This window comes from Erpetoichthys calabaricus, chromosome 7 (assembly GCF_900747795.2).
Source record: "Erpetoichthys calabaricus chromosome 7, fErpCal1.3, whole genome shotgun sequence".
NCBI lineage: Eukaryota > Metazoa > Chordata > Cladistia > Polypteriformes > Polypteridae > Erpetoichthys > Erpetoichthys calabaricus.
Window position 1 is genome coordinate 48,067,058 of NC_041400.2, and position 27,182 is coordinate 48,094,239.

The 27,182-nt window shown below is 38.1% G+C and overlaps 2 protein-coding genes across 2 annotated transcripts in view; one reads left to right on the top strand and one right to left on the bottom strand.

Annotated features, from left to right (window-relative positions):
* The window catches only part of rhobtb3 (Rho related BTB domain containing 3), a 110,862-nt gene that overhangs the window by 56,903 nt on the left and 26,777 nt on the right, over window positions 1-27,182 (bottom strand). The window contains exon 3 of the mRNA XM_028804772.2: window positions 24,502-24,697. Within this exon, the coding sequence (XP_028660605.1) occupies window positions 24,502-24,697 (196 nt within the window). The remainder of the gene's footprint in view (window positions 1-24,501; window positions 24,698-27,182) is intronic.
* The window catches only part of LOC114654090 (SCAN domain-containing protein 3-like), a 412,012-nt gene that overhangs the window by 18,287 nt on the left and 366,543 nt on the right, over window positions 1-27,182 (top strand). The window lies entirely within an intron of this gene.

Sequence of the window (27,182 nt, forward strand, 5' to 3'; positions counted from 1 at the left end):
CCAGGTGAAGCATTGGTATAAGCACAGCTAAGGAGTAAAATGTCAGTTCTCCACTTTTTCATAACAAGCCAAAACACTAAGCTAAGCTATTTGTCTCCAATTTTGTCTTTTAATACAATTTTCAGTTAAAATATTGGATTCTTATCAACACATACAAAGAAACGGTGAAATTATATTGGAGACTGGATATTCTAACAGAAAAAAAGAATTAACTCTCCACACAGGATTTAGTTATAGGCCTAGACACTTTAAGTTCTTAATTATGTACAGTATGTTCTTTACAATATTGTTTCCCTGCAGCTTATGCAAAACTAGAAAACTGGACAGTTGAATTTTTAGTTCATATATTTTTCTTTATGCTTCATGAAAATGCAGTTTGAATCAAATTATACTACAGTATTTCCAATCTGCAGATAATACAGTATGAAAATACCACCACAGGAGTCATTATTAGGATTTAGAATTAAGACTTGCTCTGTTCCTGTTCGTAACTGTAGACATTAGCATCCAGTTAAGTGCTGATGATGCCAAAATCTTCTTTCCAACAAATAAAGCCATTAATGGTGTCAACTTTTTTCTTTAGCAGAACATATTTACTTCAATTTCAGAATATATTTGATACTGAGATTAAGCTGGGTTGAAAATGTATGCATGCACAATATGTATGTTTTTGGCTTTGATCATCAATAAAAAGTATAAAGTCTAAATATGTATGGGAATATTATATTTTTATTCATTTTTATACTATTCATATAAAACTTATTTTAGTTCAGGCAAAATAATGTTAGCAAATAAACTCTCATATTATTAATACAAGAAAATGAATTATTACATTCTCCCACATAAATTAAAAATGAATGTGGGATGATAAAAAACAGACACTTAAGTCTGAGTGTTTCTGAGTGAGTGTGGATTACATAACTTTTTTTTCTATTATTTAATTTTATTACCTTAAATGATGCCCCAAATTATTAAATTAAGAAAACACATTTTTAAGGGTAAACTGAGGAGATGGCCCCATAAATGCAGACAGTATATTTTTTTTCTTAATCAGAGCGTTATTAGTAAGGTGCCCAATAAAATACACTTCAATATTTTAGATAATTATTACAATTTAAAAGTAAATCCACATTTGATAAGGTCAAAGACATGTTCCAGAATCTCACAAAATCAAGTGGATCAAAAGTAGTGCTGTATCAGTGTGTATGTTCCAAAATGAAAAACCTGAAAGATTTACCTTCACACTGAAAATAAACACCTAGTTAGAAACATGTTTTGCAGGTTTAGCCCTTCATTACAACCTGATAACTAAACAAACATAACAGGAAAAGTGTGATATTTCTGCATATGGAATTGTCTTTCATCTTTTCAGCTCTGATTACCATATACATCTGCTTCTCATTTATATTTTATAGAAGGATGTAAATGTTCAGGCAAATCTTCCAGATTGTTTCAGTTTCCAGTTTTGGACCATATAAAACATGTCCTGGAACTACCAGAAACATGCTCACCTTCCATCTATTTTGGATTGGACTCTAGAAACTCTTAAAAGTGTACATTTTCTGATAACAAAAGTACTAAGACAAGCTTAAAATTCACTAAAGAAACTACAGTAGCTTTCAGAGGTGATAGGCACAATCATTCCCAACCTAACTTGTGGTTTCCATCCTTGTTAACGTGGTTGTTGGCTGGTCATTTCCAATAAGAAAAGCATTGAAAACTATTTCAAAATGCATTAATGTCGGAATTATTGCAGCTAGTATTTCAATAAAACCTGCACATAATAGGTACAATATCCACAATGATTACACAATGATACTCTTTGATAATATTTAGGAAAGAATGATATAGGTCTTGGTTTGACTCCAAGCAAAGCAAACTTTAGGGAAGTTATTCTCCATTAGAAAAGTGTTGCAAAAGGTTTCAGAAGCTGTACAAAGAGCTTCTGTAAAAAGCCAAACTTCCACCTTGGTGACAAAGTTCTATCTATCTATCTACTAGGAAACCTTTGATGATTTTGATTTTGATTGTAGAGATATGCTGTAGTTTATAAGCATTCTAACAGTGTTTTCAGTCTTGCCAATGTTATTTGTTCAATTACAGAAAATTCTAATTGTTTTCCCTCAAGAAATTACTTTAATACTAGGGGACAAGCCCCCCTAGCGTCTTCGGCACCCAATCCCTGCCTGGCGCCTTCGGCATCCAACCCCCAGTTGCGGCCAGAATATTAATAAAATCTGTAAATGTACAAAAGAAAAATTATTTATTAGAGTCAAAATCACAAAATTCTATAAATATGTAAAAGAAAAATTAATTATAATTTAACGGAGTAAAAATCATGAAATGAGAATAAAATATTTACTCTCTTACCGACTGGAGTATTCCCGTTAAACTGAGGTCCACTATGCTCGATGCACAACTTTCTTGATATTTTAGCTTATAATTTAAAAACGGAATAACAATCTGAAAATCTAACAACATAACATTAAAGTTCGATAAATTCTGAAAAGAATGATACCATTCTTGGACAGGCGGATCGGTGCAGCATCTGCAGTAATGCGGGCTCTGCATCGGTCCGTCGTGGTGAAAAAGGAGCTGAGCCGCAAGGCGAAGCTCTCAATTTACCAGTTGATCTATGTTCCTACCCTCACCTATGGTCATGAGCTATGGGTAGTGACCGAAAGAACGAGATCGCGAATACAAGTGGCTGAAATGAGTTTCCTCCGCAGGGTGTCTGGGCTTTCCCTTAAAGACAGGGTGAGAAGCTCAGTCATCCGGGAGGGGCTCAGAGTAGAGCCGCTGCTCCTCCGCATCGAGAGGAGTCAGATGAGGTGGCTCGGGCATCTGATCAGGATGCCTCCTGGACGCCTCCCTGGTGAGGTGTTCCGGGCACGTCTAACCGGGAGGAGGCCCAGGGGAAGACCCAGAACACGCTGGAGGGACTATGTCTCTCGGCTGGCCTGGGAATGCCTCGGGATTCCCCCGGAAGAGCTAGAAGTAGTGGCCGGGGAGAGGGAATTCTGGGCATCTCTGCTCAAGCTGCTGCCCCCACGACCCGACCTCGGATAAGCGGAAGAGAATGGATGGATGGATGGATGATACCAAACATATATATGTAGGTTTTTAAATAAGTCCGATTTAAAGTGTGACAAAAAAGTCACATAAAATCGTTGCACAAAATCGTTGCACTGTTAGGCTTAGGATTTTATATATATATATATATATATAGTAGATATTAAAGAAAATATGCATAGATAGATAGATAGATAGATAGATACTATAAAATGTAAATATTTCTGAAATTAAAATTGATTGGATTTAGAGTAAATAACGTGAATTGGAAGACCTCGGTTCAATTTGTAAGTGCCACACAGGATGAACAGGCATCCCGACCAGGTGAGGAGAAGGTTCCTTACCCGGGCCGGAGGCCCCAAATGGACCAACAGGAATCCTGGCCAAGAGGGAGAGAAAGGTGCTGTACCCAGACAAAACACCCCATATAGATGGACAGACATCCCAGATGAGGAAGAGAAAGATTCTTTACCCAGACGGGAAGCCCCAGGCAGATGGCTAGACGTCCTGGACAGATATATTTGGAGTATCTTCCCTGACTAAGATAAAATGGAAGGGCAGGGAAGGACTGTCACGAGGGTTGTTTATTCCCCCAGGACAATAGATGGCAGTGGCCCTGGATATCAATGCCCGGTCTAAACCTAGTAGGGCATGCTGGGAAATGTAGTCCAGTAACGGAGCTCTGCTGGAGTCCTTGGGTGCTGCATGAGGGTGCTGCAATTACAGTGGAACCACAGGTCACGAACATCTCGGACCACGTACAAATCGGGTTACAACCAAAAAGTTTGCCAAACCTTTGCATCTTTTCACGACCACACACTTGGGTGACGAACAAGTCAGTTTCCCATTCGGTTCGTACGCGCCGATGATTTCCACACATGTTCAGTTTCTCCCTGTGCATTCCCTGTGGAGCGAGCAAGCGAGAGAGCGCGAGCGAAAGTGCGAGCGAGAGAGAGCGAGAGCATGAGTAAGCGAGAGAGCCCAAGGAGAAGAAGTAAACATTTAGTTTACTATTACACTGTGCATTCTATGGTATAATTAACTATTTTTGTGCTTAAAAATCTTTAAAAAAAAAATTATATATATATATATATATATATATATATATATATATATATATATATATATATATATATATATATATATATATATATATATATTTTACATACAGTTCGTCCGGAACGGATTAATTGTATTTACATACAATCCTATAGGGGAAATTACTTCAGGTCACAACCAAATCGGGTTGTGACCAGAGTTTTGGAACAAATTACGGTCGTGACCCGAGGTTCCACTGTATTGGGAACTTCCATATTATCTGGAAATATTTCAAACGGGCAAAACCCCTGGCACCAGAAGTACTCCCAGGTCCTCAATAAAAGAGGCCACACTGCTTTGTCCAGGCAAGTCGGAGATGAGAGCAAGGAAGGTAACTGTACTGGAGGAGAGCAGTGCAGAAGAGATGATGTAAGTGTTATGCAACGACATACTTGATGAGCATAAGTATAAGGAACTTTTTTCATGAAAATTCACAATTTGGCCACTTATGGAACTCATACAAAATATTAAAACGTAAATGCCCTAATAATTTTAGGATTATGGTAATTCTGAGGAGTGCTTACATCAGTTATCAAATAAACTAGTAAGTTAGTATCTGTAAACATGTTATTCTGAAAGGAGAAGGATATATCAAACTAGTTTATTTACAAGAGGTTTTGAGTTATACTAGGCAGGCACACAACTTCCAAAACAGACTTTCAGACATTTCCTGCTTTCCTGAACAATTATCTTTTCTTGAACCAGAACCGAGTGCCCTTTACACTTAATAGTATGGAGGCATGATGCTGAATAGAACAAGTGAATCTGAAGCAGTTCTGAAAGCTTCTAAACACAGCCTGGATCCACTGCATGCCAACTTGCAAAGTTCATACCTCTCTGATTATTATTTATCTCTTCAATTGATGTCACCTAATTATATATGGCACTACAGTCTGTGATTGTCACTGCTGACACCATAATCACAGTATACAGTATATGTTTTTGAGTGTAATGTTTTCACTGCAGTGTCACTGTATTTAATTACACTTTCAACAGTGTATCACCACTTACCACCAAACTACTGTTCTGATTTTCTTTTGATAGGCAGGTACTTCTTTACCAATAATAAAGATTATACATATTTTTTCACCATAAGAAAATGCTATCACAGCACTCTTGATTATATAGTACATCATCCTTAAAACATGCCTTACATTAAAGACATAATAACTACCAAATCATTGAATATAGAAAGCAAAATCTGTTCAAAATATGGGGTCAGCATTCAGCTGTGCACAATAACTCCTACGAAAACAAAACAGTACTTCAGAAACCTGTCTTTTAGACTGAGACAGTGTTCTAAGAAGAGGTTCATAGACCTAAATGTGATAAGATGCTTGAAGAGGTACATTTTGTGCCTGTCCAGAAGAAAATGATTGTGAGCATTTAATGTGTGATGATGGGAAACTATCAAATGATTAACACTCTTCATCCTGAAGTGTCTTCAAGCCAAGTAAAGATTATTCAGTAAAGAATATCAATTTCTATGAGTCAATGATTATTGAGAAAAATATTTAAAAGATATATTAGGATACATTTTTAGAAAGAGAATAAATGGGCAATAAAGAATCAACAAGCTCCTGGAACAATAGAGAGAGAAAATAAGTTGTTGTTTAATGAAAGTGATTCAAAGAAGCTTGTAAAAGTCTGAAAAGCATGACAGTTTGTGATTCTTTATGGCAGACAATAAGTTATCTTCTTTGGACATTCAGCAGATATAAAGTGACGATTCTATTAAATTGCACTGAAAACAGAACAGAAAGAAAACTCATCCTTCAAACAGGAAGGGATAGGCTTCCCCCTTAATGTTCAGTTTTTAATCCTACTTTTCAAGGTGCAAAGAAAAAGTGTCAGAAATCACAAAAAGTGGAGCCTTTTTTTAACCCCATGGAATATTGAGTGCAGGCCAAAATGGCATTGTTCTTTTTCCTCTAGCATGGCATTCAGACTTTCATTTCAGGCAGAGGCCTGTCAACTGAATTCTCTTAACTATACTCTTAACATTAACCTCCACCTTACCAAAAAGCAAATTCCCTAGTCAATCTAAAATCATGGGTTTCTGTGTAAAGAAATGTTAGAATTAGCCTCTCCTGGGGCCTCATGTATAAACGGTGCGTACGCACAGAAATGTTGCGTACGAACCTTTCCACGCTCAAATTGCAATGTATAAAACCTAAACTTGGCGTAAAGCCACGCACATTTCCACGGTAACTCATTCCTTGGCGTACGCAATTTATCCGCCCGGTTTTGCAGACTGGCGGCACCCAGTGTCAAAGCAGTGCTACTGTTCCTGTGTGATCACTCTTTCTTTCTTAAATCCACATTCCTGGCGTGGCTTTATAAATACACTGAAATTAACTGCATATTGTTTATTAGTGTAATGCATCTGATTGTAATTAACCTGTAGCAATATAATGGTCCAGGGAATAGCCATAGTATTCCAAATACCATAACTGCTTTAGCGTTGTAACTCTCACTGCATCTTCTTTCAGCTGCTCCCGTTAAGGGTTGCCACAGCAGATCATCTTTTTCCACATTACTCTCACTGCACCACTCAGAGTATTTATATTACTGTATCTGAGCGGGAAATCACAGCAGCAGCTGATTGGAAAGAGAATTATCGGTACACAGCATGAAGCAGATGCTGCCTGAGCCACAGCAAACGCTTTAGTCCCTGTACGGACTTCGCGGTTTAGAAACAGTTTCATCCCAAGAACTCTAAACACTAAATCAGTCCATCAACTGCTCCTTATATAATTGTTTACTTATAAGTACAATCACCTCACTGTAAACTTGCACTACAGTTATAATATTGCACAACCTGCGCCACTTTATAAAGCGCGTATTTACATGTGATGACGGTATTCATTTCTAAGATGAAATGCAGCAAAACATGTTGATTATATTATACAGATAAAACTTTAACTTCATTTAAATAATCTGTATTGTTAATAATTAAACATGTGAGGACACGGTGCCGCAGCGCTAGCTAGTTCAGTAATTGTTCCTGCCTTGCGCTGTATTATTGCTGGTGCTGACGCGACACTGGAAAGATAGACGGATATAATAATTAAACATGTACTACTAAGATATTTCAATGTTCCTTAAAAGTTTTGAAGAATCGAAGTTCTAAGCTTACAGATGGCTTCACGTCTATTACATAGCTTATTGTGTGGCGATTGAGTTTTTGGAGAAAGAAAAGTAAGGACAGGAATTGGAGGTTAGTACGTTTGAAAGAGACAGTACTGCTGTGATAAATTATTTAACTGAAGGTTGCGCATGGCGCAGCAAGCCTCTTGCGTGAGACATGAACAAGCACTGCGCCACCGTGTTCCCATGTTTAATAACATGCTTTCATTCCTATCATCATGAAAAAGATATCACGTATACATCTCAGTATTTTAATTATTCAGAGAGCTGTAATATCAAGAATGTAATGGAGTATGTGTCCTGTCGGAGAAAGAGAAAGCCCGTTTAAAAAGCAGGTAGTGATTCATACACATAGAGCACATAGAAGATCAAATACAGAACAAAGCATTTAACATGCCACTTTAGTTACAATAGGATTTGAGAAACTAGTAAATTAAACGATTTTAAGATGAAGTTTAAGATGTTCTACTTTAATGGCAAAATAAACTACGTGATTAAAGTGGAAATTTCGAGATTAAAGTTGACATTTCGTGCTTTTTTCCCCACTGTGTGCCTTTTTTTTTGTCTGTACCCTAATAAGCTTTCATATGACACTCAGACGGTGGGCTACGACTCGCTTTTTCACGGCGACTTTGATATGTGATTTCTTTTTTATTTCGGGCACTGTGCGACTTTGTGAAGTTGAGCCTTCGAGTTTCTCCGACACACTGTCACTCGATCAGCTTTCTTTTGTTGATTATACCACTGTTTAAACCAACAAATAGTACGTTTTTCCTTTGCCTCCACTTGGTATTCGCTGAAATTCTTATATTTTCTCCCGTGCTTTTCCCATTGTCTTTTCACAGAAGGCTATTTATATTGATTTGCATATTCAAAGAGGCGTAATTCTGGGAGGAGTTGGGGCGGGACAGAAGGCGCGTGCACGTGCGTTACTTTTCACGCAAATCGGGATTTATGTAGTAGAAGAACGTGAAAGTATGCGTGCGCACAGATTCCTGCATCTGGATTTTTCTGTGCGTACGCACAATCCCGCTTTTGTGCTTACGCCATGTTATAGTGTGAGTTCTACGCACGGCGTTATACATGAGGCCCCTGGTGTGCATTGTAACCCCAAGTACTATACAGATTGTGGCAGACGACCAGGGATCTTGCCGCACCGGGACGCGAGGATCAGGGAAGGACCGGGAAAGGGACAATGTCTTCCTTGGGCGCAAGAGGGCAGCCCCCCTGATTTCCATCAAGGACCACGATATGGAGCTGGGAAGCTCAACCCTGTGGAGGTCCGTGGCCAAACCCAGGGGGTGCCTGGATGGTTCCTGAGCCACGCTCCAGGAACTGCGTACATCCGGAGTGCTTCCAGGTGCAAGGGCGGCACTTCTGCCACACCAGGAAGTGCTGCCAGAAGAACATCACCAAGCACCTGGAGCACATCCGGGGCATGATAAAAGGGGCCGCCTCACTTCCTTCGAGGAGCCGGAGTCAGGAGGAGGAAGACGGAGCTTGCGAGAGAGGAGTGGAGGCGGCCAAATAGAGACAAAGGACTGGAGGAGTCGTGTGTGAGTCGCTGGAACCTGTTGTAAATAGTGTGAAATAAACCGTGTGTTGTGGACATTGGTGTTGTGTCTGTCTGTGGCCAGGCTGTTACAAGATAGAGTATTAATTACAAAAGGGTGACAATCTTTCTAGTACCTCTTAGATTCTCAGGTGACTTGAACATCTTGTTGGGCTCAAAGGGCCTGCTCTTAACTGGTTCAGGTCATATTTAACTGGTAGACACTTTTCAGTGACTTTTAATTCCTCTTCTTCATCTACTGCTCCTCTTAAATACGGTGTTCCTCAGGGATCCATTTTGGGTCTATTTTATTCTTATATACCTTCACCCTATTGGATCTATTTTTAGGAAATTTAACATTGCTTTTCATTGCTATGCAGATGATACACAGGTTTATATTCTTGTCTGCAACTCTACAACAAATCAACTCCACAACTGTCTGTCTGAACTAAGATCCTGGATGGCTAATAATTTTCTTGACCTAAATCAAAATAAAACAGAGGTGCTTATAGTGGGTCCATCAGCTAAAGCCCAAATTGGTCTTGGACTTCTCGGCTATTTCTCTGTCTTTTCCAAACCTCCAGTCCGCAATCTTGGTGTTACCTTTGACAGTAACCTCTCTTTTGAGAAACAAGTAAATTCTGTAGTCAAGAGTTGCTTTTTCCAACTTCATCTATTAGGTAAGATAAAGCCTTTTTTATCTTCTAGGGATCTTGAGATAGCTACTCATGCGTTTATTTTTTCTCGCCTCGATTACTGCAACTCGCTGTATTCTGGGATTAACAAATCTCTGATACGCAGGTTACAGATGGTCCAAAATGATGCCACTCACTTTCTTGCCCCAACCAGAAAGCATGACTCTGTTTCTCCTATTTTAGCTTCTTTACACTGGCTGCCTGTCAGTTTTATAATTGATTTTAAAATCTTGCTGCTAGTTTTTAAATCTCTACATGGGCTTGCTCCTGCCTATTTATCTGAACTGTGTGTTTTACACCAGCCATCCAGAGTGCTTTGATCTTCTGGTCAGCTGTGTCTGGTTGTCCCTCGTACCAAGTGTATAACCAAGGGGGACAGGGCTTTTGCAGCTGCTGCTCCTCGCCTGTGGAAGTCTTTACCTCATCACATAAAGGAGTCGTCTACAATTGAACTGTTTAAAACAAGATTAAAGACTCATTTCTATTCACTTGCATTCCATGACCTTCAGTAATACTGATGGTTTCCTCTTTGTGATTACTGTATATAACATGACTTCTATTTTTTATGTATATAACATGACTTCTATTTATTATGTATTTTATTTTATGTTCATATATTTTATTTCTATTTATGTTTTATGTTAATTATTTTGTTTTTCTTTTATTCTATTATTGTAAAGCACTTTGGCCACAGCATTACTATGTTGTTTTAAATGTGCTATATAAATAGACATTGACATTGACAGTCAGTCTAAACTTACCTTTGCAAGTGTTGATGGACATCCAAAAGTTTGGACTCATAGACATCCAAGAACACAATGCAAACATGGAATCTATTTCATACAAATTAGAGAGCAAACAGCAGTGCCCTCACAATATACATCTGCTTTCTGCCTGTGCTAAGCTTCAAACTTGCAGCAGACTATCTATTGTTTATGGTATAGCCCTCAACAAAAAGGCATCAGCACCATGACATGAAAGCTTTAGGATAAAAGACTACTTTGAGCCCATGAGGTAACAGGAATCAGATCATAGATCATAGTAATAAATGTTGCACTTACTGTTCTGAGGATAATGCTTCTTGTATCCTCATAGTTATGGTGTGCATTACTGATTATTGCTGCTACTCAAGCTAAAGCTGCCAGTGTATGTGTAAGAAATCTTTAGCTTCTAGATTCTTTCTACAAATTTCACAGGAAAAGTAAGCCAGTTAGAACAAAACCTCCTTCAGTTAAAACTTGCTTCTTTATATTGTCTTTGTGATGACACATATCCATATTCATAGAATGTAGGTAATAAAGAACTTAACAGGAAAGATAAAACGTTTACCCATTCTACAGGTTAACAGACGAAAACCCTGCAAAAATGTCTTAGAATCCAGAAATTAGCCTCTCCTGGTGTGCACTATAACCCAACATATACTAATAATAGAGTATTAATCAGAAAGGGGTGAGGCTCTCGCTAGTTCCTCTCACATACTCAGGTGCCTGTCTTGACCTTGCCAGAAAGGACAGCCAGAATGAAAGACACTTCTTAAGTTGGTTCTCAGGAAAGCAATTAAAGAAGAGACAGAATTTACAACCTTGGCAACCATTTATTGAATAATCTTGCTTTCCAAGGTTTCTAAGCTCAGCAGCAAAAGTGACTATAGTCCAATATCATTCATTGGCATTTTATTTACTTAAATAATTTATCCTAATGGTACCAGCAACAATGTTTCTAAGGTACTAACCATTAAACATATGTCAAGCTGCTACATTTCCTTAGCCTTCTAAAACATCTAAGGCATAATTTTGCTTCATAAATTGTAGGATATTATGGTTAATCTATGCAATGTACTGCGAGGGTAAATCAAAAAGTAAGGGCAATTTGAAAATAACACAGTAACCACAAAGGACAGAAGCAGTACAACACATTGGTGATCACTTATGGGTAATTTGAACATGTACAGCACAGAGCTCCTACATTTGTCTAGATAAAGCCAAGGTTAAGTGTGTTGTCTTTGCCTCTTATGAACAATTACACCCCAAATTTAACTTCCCAGCAGCACAATTTTTCCACTACTTTCAAATCAGAAACTTTGCTAAAAGGAACCTGCTCAATTTTCCTTGCATCCCACCCATTTCAATTCCAGAAGAAACACTGATTAAGACTCATGCAGCATCACAATAATATATAAAAAGATTTTAAAGTCCCTTCCTTTCAAAAATCCTAGGGTACAATGGGGAAAGGATCTTTTACTTAACATCTCAGAAATCAAGTAGAATAGCTCCAGCTCCATAGGCATAAAGCATTCATTTAACTTAAAAGATTTTATCAATCACATTTACCTAACTTAAAATTGTCCAAAATGTATCCAGGCCAAGATCCAACATGTGGACACTGCAAGCCACGAGGCTCTAACCTCACTGGGTCACATGTTTTGGGAGTGCACCAAATTAACATAATTTTGGACCAAAATCATGGAATTCCTATCAGACAGACTTGGTGTCACAATCACTCCTAACCCATTAACAGCTGTGTTTGGTGTACTCCCAGATGGGCTGAAGTGGAGAAGAACAAATTGATTGTTATTGCCTATACCGCACTACTCATACGTAGACTTATCCTGCTCAACTGGAAGAATCTCAGCCCACCTGTTATACTGAAAGTCAGTGGGTAAGTGACATTCTATACTATTTGAAACTGGAAAAAAATCAAATTCTCACTTAGAGGCTCTGTTCAATTTTTTATTTATGTAAACATCTAATTAATAAAATTTTAGAATAAGCATTTTTATCGGGGAAAAGGGTAATCTCACTTCTTTCTTGTTTTGAAAGATTTGTTCTTGCTTGTTGGCTTTCCTCTCTTTCTCTTGGTGAGTGTTGAATTCTGGTTTGTTAAGCTTGATTGTATGTAATGTTATAGTCTTCAATAAAAACCATAAAATATATTTAAAAAAAAATAAAGACAGACTAGGTCAAAGAACATGGACGTTCCACTGCGAGATTGCGCCATGGTCAAACAATGTGGGGTAGTTAAATTTCTTTGGACAGAAGGAGTTAAACAAGCTGAAACTACGGCATGTGCAGATCCACAGCTTATGTCCAAATGCGCAGCAACAGCAAACAAGATTCTACTGTACATCTGTTTTCTTTAATGAAGATATTCACCACGTCGATGTAGGCTTGTCTGCACGATGTTGATGGTCGACCAGATCGAGATTCACCAGGTACACTTGTTTTTCCCAAATTAAGCCTTTCTAAACATTCATAAACTTTTCTTTCAGTCATGCGGTTTCACTTCTGTACTGAATTAACATCATTCAAAGAAAACCAACTGTACAAACTTTCAAGACAACAAAAACTCTCTCTCCCAGTTCCTATCTGTTGCTAACTGTCCTACAAGCACACACACAGCTCTGTCTTCTTCCTCCCATTAGTGAACCTTTGCCCCAATATTTTCTCTCAACTCTTAGCTGAAAGTGGCTTTTATCATGATGCTTCTTTAAATCCTAGACCTTTCCTAGCCTTGTGGCATGCAGCATTATTCACATGAGAAAAAAAAAAACAGGGGTACAAAACTGCTTTGTAAACACACACAAGACCAGCAGCAACACTCATTCTGTGGTATTCAAACATTACTTTACTCTCTTCATTCAGTAAAACTAATGTCACATTACATGGCTTTCAGTCATGGGGTATGTCAGTGTTCCCAACCACAGCTGCTGATCTCAACGCTGCACCCTGTCAGTTTAAATGAATGGAAATCTCTGGGCATATCACATTTATCAGTCGAGTGCCAACCTTCAGGCACAGTCATGCTCACCCCTTTTACTGATAGCCAATAATGTGTTGCCTGTAGGAACTGGTGCTGAACAAAGGGTTAAACAGGTATGGTGAGTTCAACTGCAATCTCAGCCCTTTTTATTAAGTTTTCTGTTCTGTCATGTTACATAAAAATGAGAAATCAGACAAACAAGCTTCTGTTTTGTTTGGGAGGTCTAATACACCAGTGTTCCTTATTCCTCTTTGCTGCATTATATGCATAGAGAACTCATTAGTTGTCAGCTCTGATGCGCACAGAACCCACACCTACATCTGTAAAGAAAAATAAACCTGCTGTGGGAGCGAATCACAGACTAGATGCACAGAGTCGCTTGGCATGACACATTACGTGATTGCTTCACGGCCATGCACTGCTAACTGCTCTTAAGTAAATGACAGCAACGACTGAAAATCGTTGGTATAATGTGACAGAGCTTGAAGATGCTATAGGTAATGACATTGATAATGGCTCGACAGCTTCAGGCCTCAGGTCTGGTCATTGTCTGTGTGGGGTTTGTATGTTGTTTTTTCCCCATCTGATTACTCCATTTCCCACTAACATGTCAAAGATGTGCTTATAAGGTTATTTGGTGTCTCTAAAATCTTCCAGTATGAGTGAGCTTATGTGTGTGGATCAGTGGATACCCTCTCTGTGGTTGTTTTTTGCCTTACTCCCAATGCTGCAGATATAGTTATTGGCCCCAGTGACCCTAAATTAGACAAAGCAAGTAAAAGTAATGTACAGATAACAATAATGACCAGTACAGGCTCCTACAGCATACCCATCACTATTGCACTACCATCACCAATTTACATTGTTGACACGTTCCAAAAAGGTTCCTTTCAGCAGCCTAAAATAGACAGATAGACAGACAGACAGACACTTTATTAATCCCCAAGGGGAAATTCACATACTCCAGCAGCAGCATACTGATAAAAAACAATATTAAATTAAAGAGTGATAAAAATGCAGGTATAACAGACAGTAACTTTGTATAATGTTAACGTTTACTCCCCTGGGTGGAACTGAAGAGTCGCATAGTGTGGGGGAGGAATTAGTAAGAACTTAAGAGTCATCACACAGGCAATGTTTTTCCACTGTAATTTTACCTTCCTTTTTTCATTGACAGAAGTAACAATGTAGGAATATGTGCAGATTTTCATATGCCTCTTTCGGTACCACCATTAAACTCTGCTCTCGGTTGCCTGTGGGCACATGCATGAATGTGCTCTTCTAAGCTATTACAACTGGTTCCTGCTTACAACCAAGTATTGTTGGAATAGTCTCTATCCTAGACTATATAGTTTTTTTCACAATCTTTTCCAACTGGAAAAAATACTGGCATGTATCTTGAGATGCACATAAAATTTAAGACAAGTGATTACCTGACTCCTGTTTACAGCACACGTTTAGAGTCCTTAATTAAGTAATTTAATATTCTGGTCAATAACTCTGTATAATCATTATTAATCACCATAACATGTACAATAACACATTTACTTTATGATAAGGTTAGAAGATATTCCAAGGAAAAGCTGTGTCTGGCAGCAGTGGTTCCATTTGCAAGGAAAATGGCACAGGAAATCAGCACTGCAAGTAATGCAAATTATCAAGTTTGCATGTCTGTTGTGCTATTATGCCTCTGTACTGAAATAATCACACAAGTCTAGACCATGGTGACCTTGGAATGCAGACACTGTTCCTACAATGTTTCAAGAGTACCATGACAACATGTTCATTTTCGAGTACACTGTGTACTTCACAGTTGTGAAGTAAATCACTTGTACTTTTGTGATCAGGTGGTCAATAGAATGAGGCCTATATGGATAGGAGAGTGAGACCACGCTTAAGCTTACTGAAGCACTTCTTTTTGTACAAGGAATGAATGTAAAAATGTTAAGGTATCTAAAAAGGTCCCGTAGGTGTTATAATTAGCAGATAAGTGAAACAGTGTAAGTCATCCTCTTTGCTGTAGAAAATTAAAAAATATATAATATATAGTAAATAACACTTGTAGGAGCACACCATCTTGATTAATATCTAAATCAAAAATGCTGAATCATGTTGATTCTGCTTTGTTTCATCCATCCATCCATTATTCAACCCACTATATCCTAACTACAGGGTCACGGGGGTCTGCTAGAGCCAATCCCAGCCAACACAGGGCGCAAGGCAGGAAACAAACCCCGGGCAGGGCACCAGCCCACCGCAGGGCACACGCACACACACACACACACCAAGCACACACTACGGACAATTTAGAATCGCCAATGCACCTAACTTGCATATCTTTGGAATGTGGGAGGAAACCCATGCAGACACGGGGAGAACATGCAAACTCCACGCAGGGGGGACCCGGGAAGCGAACCCGGGTCTCCTAACTGCGAGGCAGCAGCACTACCCACTACGCAACCATGCTGCCCCCCTCTTTTTATTTTTATTTTATTTTATTGTAGAATCAACTCTCGGCAGCGGCCAGCAGGACGGCCATGTGGCGCATGCGTATGGGTGCCGTTCCCATCCCTACCATCTTTGCCATCACTTTCACTACTTCTTCATATCTTAAATCATTCTTGAGGCAGATTCAAGACTTAAGTGCCCGCTTAAGTGAAAAATTAAGGAAAACGTACTAAGAAATTGCAACACAAACATTAACTTAATCAGTTTTAATGCGAAAAGAGCCAAAAAAGAAGAGAAGAAGCAGGCTGCTAGGATGAAGAAAAGAAGAGCTGCTCATGAAGCAGCAAGCACATCAACCTCTGAGCAAACAAATGCTAAATGTACAGAGAAAGAGGATGAAAACTATGAATGCTCAAGTCAAGTGTGCAGTGTGTCGTTACTGGTTTAAAATAAACAATGAATGCACAGAAGAAGAAAATAAATATAAGCCAAGGAACAAACCCCCGCTGAAACATAACAGATTCCTGGACCTTCCAAAACTGAGTATTACTGTTGCTTGCCATTTGAATGAGTCCTCTTGCCTTAAATCACTTCCCTTCCTTTACAATATAAAGTATTATACATTCTAGAGACTGAGAGCTTCATCTGGGTTTAGGTTTTCAAAAATTCTGCTTTGTCAAACATTTGCAGACACTTTTCACCCTCACACCTATTGGGATTTTTTTAGTTATTTTATACTGTAAATAACTAATTCTTTGAAGGGTGCATCGTCCGAGTACCTCTTTAAAACATAATGAATAAAAGAAAACACAATGAATTACCTCTGAAAATGTATTTATTACTAGCTTACAGAGCAACATGAAATTTACACTACTATATAAATTTAAGTTGGAATCAGACAGGCAGATAATTCATTTTCTAAAACATTTTACATAATATAAAGCAAAGTGGAAGATCCACAGATTGCACTCGTGCCTGACAGATTAACTTTACTTTAAGTGATGCCCCACACCCCTAGAAAATGTTTGATTTTTGGTCACATCCTATACAATAGTAATATCACATTTTAAGATAAGGAAGTCAAACTTCTACGCGGTGGTGTGCTGGGGAGGCAGCATTAAGAAGAAGGACACCTCACGCCTGGACAAACTGGTGATGAAGGCAGGCTCTATTGTAGGCATGGAGCTGGACAGTTTGACATCTGTGGCGGAGCGACGGGCGCTAAGCAGGCTCCTATCAATTATGGAGAATCCACTGCATCCACTAAACAGTATTATCTCCAGACAGAAGAGCAGCATCAGCGACAGACTGTTGTCACTGTCCTGCTCCACTGACAGACTGAGGAGATTGTTCCTTCCTCAAACTATGCGACTCTTCAATTCCACCCAGGGGAGGTAAACGTTAACATTATTCAAAGTTATTGTCTGTTTTTACCTTGATTTTTGTTACTCTTTAATTTAATATTGGTTTTTGTATCACTATGCTGCTGCTGGAGTATGTGAATTTCCCCTTGGGATTAATAAAGTATCTAACTATCTATCTATCTAATTTTTGAACCACAAATTGAACTGCATGCAGTACTGTGGGTGAACAAATTGAACTCAAAAAATATATGCTTTGAACTTTGTGCATAATTTAAATTTAAACTGAGCAATATACCTTTATAAATCTCAATAATCATGTAAATGTCTCCATGAAGCTTAGACACTCAACTGAGGAGCTGGGGGAAGAAATGACATGTGATTAATGATCGAGGAGTTTAGGGGATTGGAGACCCCCATGAAGCAACGGGTGCCGGCGTGCCGCTAAGCAATGAAACACAGTTGACAAGCTTTGTCCCGTGATAACACCTGCAGTGCAGTTCAAAAACAGATGTGCTGCACTATTAAAACTGCTGCAGTACTGCCAGGACCATGAGCAGGAGAGATGGACTGACTGTAAGCAGCAGGTGTTTTATTCAATTCAGTCCCCTTTGTCCCCACCCGGCAAAAGTGATCATCAAACCTTGAAATCAGTGACGTTTTATGATCAGGGCTTGCATAGAAAGCAATACTAGGCCTTGCTCTTTTCTGCGGATCATTCCAAGATCCAAATTCCATTCTCTTAAAAAAATGTATTTGCCATTATGCATGTAGCAACAAACCCATGAGAAGGCACAATTTTGCAGCTCATTCACAGGTGACAATTGCTTGCTCCTTTTCATATCACAGAACAGATGCATTAACTAATGAATGACCTACAAATGATGGCAACACTGCAAGGCACTGATTGCACTACAATAAAGTTGGGCAATGCACCTCACTCAGTTTTGGCAAATCGAGTCATAGCCTTCCTCTTTGTTGCAGCCCCTGAAATGCCATCTTGCACCCTCTGGGGGTGCGGGCACCTCAGGTTGGGAATGGCCGCTTTCATTAATGAAGAGCAAACACATTCAGTGTATATGCTCTTGTATGTGGCTAATGCAGTATAAAATGAGTGTGAATAAGTAATATAGTACAGACACTGGTGATCAAAGTCTTATATTCAACATTGTTGTTTACTTTTTATAAAGAATTCTGAACCATAAAAGTAAGGGTTAATTTTCTAGTTGGAAAGTTGAAAATACAGTAACTCAATACAAACTCAATCCCATGTACTTTGAAGTACGTTATCGTCAAGCCTTAAAGCATAGATGATCTTCTCCCAAAAAGAAACAGTAACTAAATCAATGACAACAGGATTAAACTAAATAAACCCTGTGAACACTAATGGACTTCACACATTCTAGGAGAAACTGGAGATGCAGGAAAAACATGGCCAATAGTTGTGGCCTCTAAACATTTTTTGTATTACTCAACCTAACTTTTTAGATGCATTTATTTCAATAGTATTAGGTTAAGAATGTTTAAATGACTACAATAAAACTGTAATAATGAAGCATCTGTCAGAAAAAAACCAATATATCAACAACAAACATTAGTTTTTCTAATTTAGAACAAGATCTATATTCAACAGAATAATCAATGAATGGTTGAATAGCGACAAAGCTAGTTGCAATGCTTCTTAATTGTGCTGGTTTTAGGGTTTAGTGAATTTTCTGTACTACCTAGAATTCAAGCATGTACTGTCAGGGTTTGCTCCCCCTGCTACTGCTAAAGTTTCTGGGAGTGCAGGAAAAATCACTGGGGAACAGGGTGCTATTTGTCTCCATCCTAAGGAAGCAGAAGTCTAGAGTACTCCTGAAAATCAAAGAATCTTAACCCACCAGAAAAGGTGAAAAAAAATTAAATCTGTCCATGAATATGAAGTGAGTCAAGATGGAAGGAAAAGGCACTTTGCTTTTTGACCTGTTCTAGAAAGGAATTCTGCCTTAGAGATTATTCTGGATGGCCCAGGTAGAGGACACATGCTACAGGCCTACTTTTGACTTCAGGTCCATATGCTAACCTTCTTCTTTCTTAGTTTAGACCTGGGTTGTTTCTAAATAAATGCAATCAGTATGGCCAAATACAGTATGTCTTTTGCCCGATTTACTATCTATCCATGCACCATTAGAAGTTTGTTCAAAGTTATTAGCGTGTTTCCTAATAGAGTTCAAAGACAAGTGGTCATACTTATTTATCACTTTAAGTTGACTCAATAGGAATTTACAGATGTCTTTGTGTCACTGCATGAGGGATTAGCATTTAACCTACAGCAAAGCTTCCCAGCAGCCGTAACATGGACGGTAAGTAAAATACTTTTGTCAGTCCATGAAAGGCCAGGCCAGAGAATTATACAAATGCTACAAATCTGTCTTTCTGATAAAAACAAAGGGCTGATATGTAAAAATCACCGGTGAACCCAGAAGCCTATAATGATATTAGTCACTCATTTAGTCACTTTAGTCACTCATTTTCCATCACTGAAGGATGATCAATCACCATCAAACACAAGTAGGTTGAAATTTCAAGGGGAACCTGGGAAAGAACAATCAATCCTTATTAAAGCAGCGACTCAGAATTTCAAGGGAAATCCCCCAAAGAGTTGGCCACCACTCCATAAAACGTTTCAACTATTTGCTTGCCAAAAATGCAGATAACCACTGCTCTATAGGAGTTTATTGGAATATGCTCTGGCACCCAATAACCTCGAAGGATTAGGCAAATTCAGAATGTAATTACATTTTTATGTATAGAGATCAATGTTAAATTTTAATAAACAATCATGGAGTGGAATGTGCTGTTTAGGAAGACTCCATGATGTATTAAAAATATAAATGCATGCTTTCTTAAGGTTATAATATTTTTAGCAATTCAATATAAACAAGCATGAAAGGTGGTATGATATATTTTGTCATTTTCTTTACTGTAATTAGCTTTAGCAGAAAATCTTTCAAGTGTTTGTATTAAGCTCTTTCAGCAATACAATACTTGTATACTCACAGGTTGGTAATTCATTTGAGACCTGCTAATGTGCTCTTTTGTTATAATGCATCGGAAGAGAATATTGGATGCTGCCCAAAAATTTTCTGCAGTGTAGCCTCAGTGTGTGATTGAGTATATGAAACATAACAGTATGATAGGCCAATAGCTTTCTCAGCTGACCATCAAGCCCTTGGCGCACTGCTATCCACCTCTGTCCCCACCCAAGGCCCTTATTACCTTCATAAAGTGGAAAGCAAACCTCCAGCTGACAAGTTTAAGGATGCACAGGGAAAATTCTTTGCTACAAAAAGAAAATTAAATTAATCTGTGACCAGGAAGAGCAATGAAAGAAAAACCTTTGCGAGTGTATGAAAAGCCATCTGTAGGAAATCAAGGGACTGTCCGTTTGGCATTCTGCTCATCTCTGAAATAGCTCTCTGAAATAGAGAGCTGTCATGGACTGTAATGGGTAGATATTAAAGTGGCCCCAAAAATATATTATCTTCCCAATACCTGGGAGACAATAAAATATTTGGGGCTAGGTTATACTTCTGATCAGAACGTTTATACACATCATGGTTGCCACACATTCCCAGCATTTTTTTGACGCATCCTCTGAGCACATCCTTAGAAATTAACACTATGAATGCGCAAGTTGCAGTACCAGCAAAAATATGGGTCTCGTGTGTGCAAGTTTTGGTATGTGACGTCAGCATTGTTGTTTACTATCAATATGTGTCTGCAGGCTTGCAGCTCCAACATGATCGATCTGCGTGCTTCGATATTTTATGAATGGTTCGATGCGATGAAGCAAATCATCATGCTTAAATGCTGACATGCAAATGTCTTCATGGTGCTGTTCTTCAACCATTTCTCTCATAGACAACACGAGTGTCACATATTCCCCATTATAATGACATTATACATTTAAAGATACCACATACTGTCATGACATTCTGTGTCGCTGTGGCTATCTTTTTTTTTTGCACCTTTGCAACAGCATCAGAATGCAAGTGATTTTTAACATCTTTCTTCCATCAACTGACAACACAGTGAACATGGATGTTGTTTTCTCCCCATGATGATTTCTCGCACTGACATGTGGTGGAATCCTCCAGATTTACTTAAAGAACACTGGCAAGTATAGATAGTACATTGCTTGCGTAGCAGCAGGTTCCTCAAGCACATGCATTGCATAGCGCTAAGTACAGTATATCCCCGGCCTTACTGTCACATTTCTGTATGTGGTGGTAGTAGTAGTAGTTTATTTATATAGCGCCCTTCACAGACAAAAGGCCACAGAGTGCTGAACAGCAAATACAGTACAAATATAACAGTTAAAACAAAACATAAACAAAACCAATAACAACAATAAATAAACAAACTGGGACTATTCAGCACTGATTAAAAGCTTGTTTAAAAAGAAATGTTTTTAGTTGTTTTTTAAAAGAATCAACAGACTCGACTCCACGCTGACCACAAGGCAGGCTATTCCATAGTCTTGGTGCCACAGACTGAAAGGCACGATCCCCACGGGTTTTTAGCCGAGTGCGTGGGACAACGAGAAGGCCCTGTTGACAAGATCTTAGAGTCCGGCAAGCTGTATGGCGTTGGAGCAGGCTGCTTAGGTACTAAGGAGCTTGTCCATGCAAAGCTCTGAAAGTGAGTACCAAAACTTTAAAATGAATTCTATAAAACACTGGGAGCCACTGCAGTGTGTGCAAAATGGGGGTGATATGATCACTCCGGCTAGCACAAGTTAGGAGCCTGGCAGCTGCATTTTGAACTAACTGAAGGCGTGAGAGAGAGAGAACTTGCTCAAACCTGTAAAGAGAGCATCATCAATCAAGCCATGAGGAAATAACAAAATGAACAAGCATCTCCAATTCTAATTTTGAAACAACATTTCTTAGTTTCTTAGTTATGTGATGAAATTCTGCTGTAAACTATAGCAAGTTATTCATTTTTATTTGACTGAACTAAAAGTTGAACTCCTATTCCAGTATGTAAAATGGTATATACAAAAAAAAAAAAAAAAAAAAAAGATGTGACTCAATTCATGCCACTTAAATCTGTTTTTCATTATGGAAATGGATTTTGGGAAGCTTAGTTGTAACTTAGTTATAAAGCTTAGTAAATGTAACTTTGGGTGAGTTCTTGTGATATGAGCACTTAGGTTTGCAGCAGGATTGTCAACTAATATTTCAGCTCAGAATATTTCATAATTAAAAGGGTATTTTCATGATAGATTACTTCACTTTAATTAGCAAGCAAAATATGTGTTCAACACTATTTATTTCTCAAACACTGATAAAAGTTTCATGGTAAATAACCATGAGGGTAAATATCCTGCACTTAATATTTATTTTAAGGACATAAACCTTTCCTTTTGACTACCATACCTCTTTGAGTCAAATGTGGCAAGTGATTTTTAGTTGGGGGTCTTTCTTTTCTGGTTTTTCCTTCATTAGATTAGTTGGACAAGCTCTGTAATCATAAATCAACCCTCAAGCATTTCTGTAAGCTGGATCTGGATCTGGGATACTTGATTTCAACCTGACAATGACTGCAAACTGTGTTTTTCATATTTATCTCTCTCTTTACCATCAGAAATAACCAAGGGTGCAAATGCCCCAAGATCATTTTTCCTTTACAAAAGCCGTTTGGAACAAACATGCCTACAAATTATGCATAATATTAGTAATGATTTAATAGGAATGACTGTCACCATAATACTAAATTTCAGCTTTAATGCTCCAGCTCCACCTAATGTTGCTTAATTACATATTACAATACAATACAATTTATTTTTGTATAGCCCAAAATCACACAAGAAGTGCCGCAATCGGCTTTAACGCCCTGCCTCTTGACAGCCCCCCAGCCTTGACTCTCTAAGAAGACAAGGAAAAACTCCCAAAAAAACCTTGTAGGGAAAAATGGAAGAAACCTTGGGAAAGGCAGTTCAAAAAGAGACCCCTTTCCAGGTAGGTTGGGCATGCAGTGGGTGTCAAAAGAAGGGGGTCAATACAATACAATACACAGAATATTCACACTATCCTGCATTTACACCCTAACTATGTAAACATTTTTGTTCGTAAAATGCTGCAAACATGACAGTCAATATACCATTACCAAAACAAGAGTGAAATACTATTTTTTAACAGATTAACCAGCCAGTCACTGAAAAATCGAAGTTACTTTGTCTCAAAGTAGAAACATGTGCTTAATAAAACAGACAACTTTTCCCTCACAGTATCACTAGTGCTCCTGATGATTTTGTGAAAGGTAACAACAGCATAAAACAAAAAATTATTTTCAGATGTGGCACCAACTGACCAAGTATCACATGTCTGCTTATGGTAAGGGATAATTACTCACTCTAAATTGCTCAGATACATTAGTTAATTATATACATTATTGGATATTTATTTAAACCAGTCAGGCTGCTGCCAAAAATCTACACTAGTTAACTTATGTCCACATCTACGACTTACCTAACCGCCACAAAGCGCACCACTTGACTTTCCTGAGGACAGTAACTGTAGTATTTCCTTAACTTTGCCATGCATGGACATGTGGAAACAATTCACATTGAGCCAACAGGGAAAAGTAAGAACATATGTGCCCCCTTTGAATATCTGACACTTTTCAAATGTTCTGGCACAGCCCTCCAGTTTTTTCCTTCAGGTCTTATATACAGTATGCCACTGTCTTTTTTCTTTTCGGTTTGCAAATACCTCTTTGTTATCTCAAAACTTCCTTCCCTTAGACCTCTCTGCATTACTTCTTATCATTCACCAAAATAACTTGCTCTGTCTTGTTCCTCTGTCAGCTAAACTACTTCTCACATCTTGCTATAACGTTCAAGACCTCTTTACTGAGGGTAAGTAATCTACACTTTAAACTTTTTCTAGGTGAGTTAAATTGCAAATTGCAGAACAATAGGGCATCCAGGAAACCTATTAAAATGTGAACTTCATCAGCTTAGTTCTACAAACTCTGACTTCCTACTCCCTGATGCAGATGTCTCCCAGCATTGCAGTTTATTATTGTAATGGTGCCTGTTGATCATGTCTCCTTCTCCTAGGGACTGCTTTTTTCTATATTATCTGCCCCATGGGTTTGGGGCAGTGTGGGATTGGGTAGTTACTATGAAGGTCAGATTGTTTTTAACTTTTAATTCTGTGTTTCATATTTTATTTTCTGCTGTCATTCTATATATAAATTATCACAAAATATATACATATTTCTATAATACTTGGCATACTTAAAAGTATAAAGTTATTTTTTGTATGTTCCTAAACAGTTAACATCTTAAAAAGAAAAAACAGATTAATCTTACCATTTGCTCTAGCACCCACTGCAGCAACAATAATTGGAACAGTCCATTGTTTTATAAACTTTTTAATCATTGGAATGAAGCTGTGTTTTACTTCTTGAAAGGCAGGTTTGTTGTTGACTGAATACTTAATAACAATAATGTCTGCTTGTGCAATTGGATTGCGAGAGGAATACCAGCTTCTACCTTCAAACAGTTCCTAAAAAAAATTAAAAAAATACAAGGACTTACTGTTCCTGAAATTCTTTAAAATCGATTAGAAATAAAAATGTGCTATTTACATTAAACAAGACTACATAATTTTTTCCAGGTTAAGGATTTGAAATAAGTTAAATTGCAGACTTTAAAATAGTTCTTGCAAAAACAAAGCTTAGCTTGGAGAGTAAAGTCAGAAAGAAAGCTTTTAGCAGATTTCAAGAAACTCATAAATGAATTAAAAACAATTAGTGTGAAGTCTAAGAGTTCTGTATCGTTTTTTCCCAAAAAGCATTAAAAGGCCCCATCCATACTAGTTTATTTTCATTTAAAATCACAGACATTTGTCTGCTTTTTTGTCATTCTGTCCACATTAGCCCGTAATGTTAAATCCCTGAAAACAAACATTTTGGAAAACGCTCTCCAGAGTCAGATACTTTTATAAATGCAGAGTCAGAGTAGCGCTGTGGACAAACGAAAGCTGATTTTTTTTCCTGAAAATTATACTATAATCACACTCTGATTGGCTTCTGCTTATTTTGTGGCCCTTCCCTGACTGGATTCTGCTCATCTCATTCACTTATTAGTCACCCTTCACGAAAGAAAACCATATTCCAACATAGCATGCATTAGAAGAGTTACTTTCCATGGCGATCCTGCTGTTATCAAAGATCTCACCTACCTTGAGGCACATACAGTGAACCATTGGATAGCTGAGGTTCAGAGCATTCCAAGGATGTATAGTTTTCTATGATTTATTATATTACATGTTACAGCTGTGCATAAAAGGCAGGAAATACATTGCATGTGCAACAGCTCATCTTTAAGCATCTTTACACACAAGCTTCTGTCAGATTGTTTGGTTGACCCACACTAAGACTTAGTTTGTACTATGTAATGTCTTCTTTTTCAAAAGGGAAAACATACAGTTGAGGTAGTCCTAGAAAACTTAAAGAATGCTAGTGATACAGAATATGAAGACCTTGAGTCAGATTCTGATCATAGTTTTGACTGTATTGACAACAACACGTGACCTGCACGTAAGCATTTCTCATAGCATATATTTAAAGTGTTGCAGTGTGCAGTTTTACATCTTATATAAGTCTTATGTGTTCAATTATCATTCCTGGAGTCTGCTGCACATTCTCCCTACATCAATTTTCAACTTAGAGTAATGGCAACAAACTAGCTCACAGTTTCATGTAGGGACTCCCCTCCCCATTTAACCAAATGCCTCCGAATCATGCCATGCAAACTTTCATGGGGGACCGCTGACACATTTGGACTCTGTTTGGACTCTTTTGTTATGTAAAAGTAAATCTAATCTTCTCCAAAAGTACACTTCAACTACACTGTGCATTGCTCCATGTATCTTCTTCTTCTTTCGGCTGCTCCCGTTAGGGGTCGCCACAACTGATCATCTTGTCTGCATATTGATTTGGCAAAATTGCACACCGGATGCCCTTCCTGACATAACCCTCCTCATTTATCCAGGCTTGGGACCAGCACAAAGAAACACACTGGTTTGTGCATCCCCTGTGACTGGGTTGCATTGCTCCATGTATCTACAAGTCTTTATTAGAAGAACTATTGGTAACTGACAAAGCAAAAGAAATTCATGAGTTTACAAATGAATTTGCAAAACCTCTATACAGGTGTGTGATCATTGAGACAATTAACCAATTAGTATCACGACACACTTAAGCTAAATATAAAACGCTGGGTGACCCCAGTCTCTAATAACTACCATAGCCTGAAAACAAGATCTCAGTGACTTTATTATTGTTAAGGTACATCTGACAGTAGCATCAATGAGGTAGACATTTCAACTTCCAGACTTCACATGGAACAGTATGCTAAATTCAAGTCAGCATCGATGTCGCAGAGATAGACATCATTAGTTTAAGGTAACTAAAAGCACATGTTGTTTTGGAGAAACAAAAACAGACAAACAGCTCTCAATCATTTGACTATAACTGTCAGTCTAAAGATGAGAAGTCGTTCAATTCAGAATCATGCTAGCTTGAATTTACAGTGGGATAGGTTATACTGTACCTTAAAATGCATTTTTGCCCCATGGCTAAATAACACAATAAGTGGTTTACTGAATATTGGAAAAACGCATATGGGTAATTGAGTCATCCTACAACAAATGGATGATTGGACATGTGGAGTGTATTAAAAACATCTACAGGCCCAAATGCTGGTTTCTTACCTTACTCTGTCAAGGTAGGTGGTATATTTTTCAAGCAAGATTTGGAGTATGTACACTGATTCTCTTAGGAGGAAAATTAAAATGTAAAAAAAAGCAGCTGATCACATTCATCCTATGCCGGAGTATTTTATTCTTATGGTAAAAGTATCTTCTACAATGATCATGCTCCTATACAAAGGGTATGATAAGAGAATAATAATGATGTTAACCTATTACCACGTTCCAGTCACCATATCTTATCCTAATGTAGCAATTGTGGGAGACTCTGGAGTTT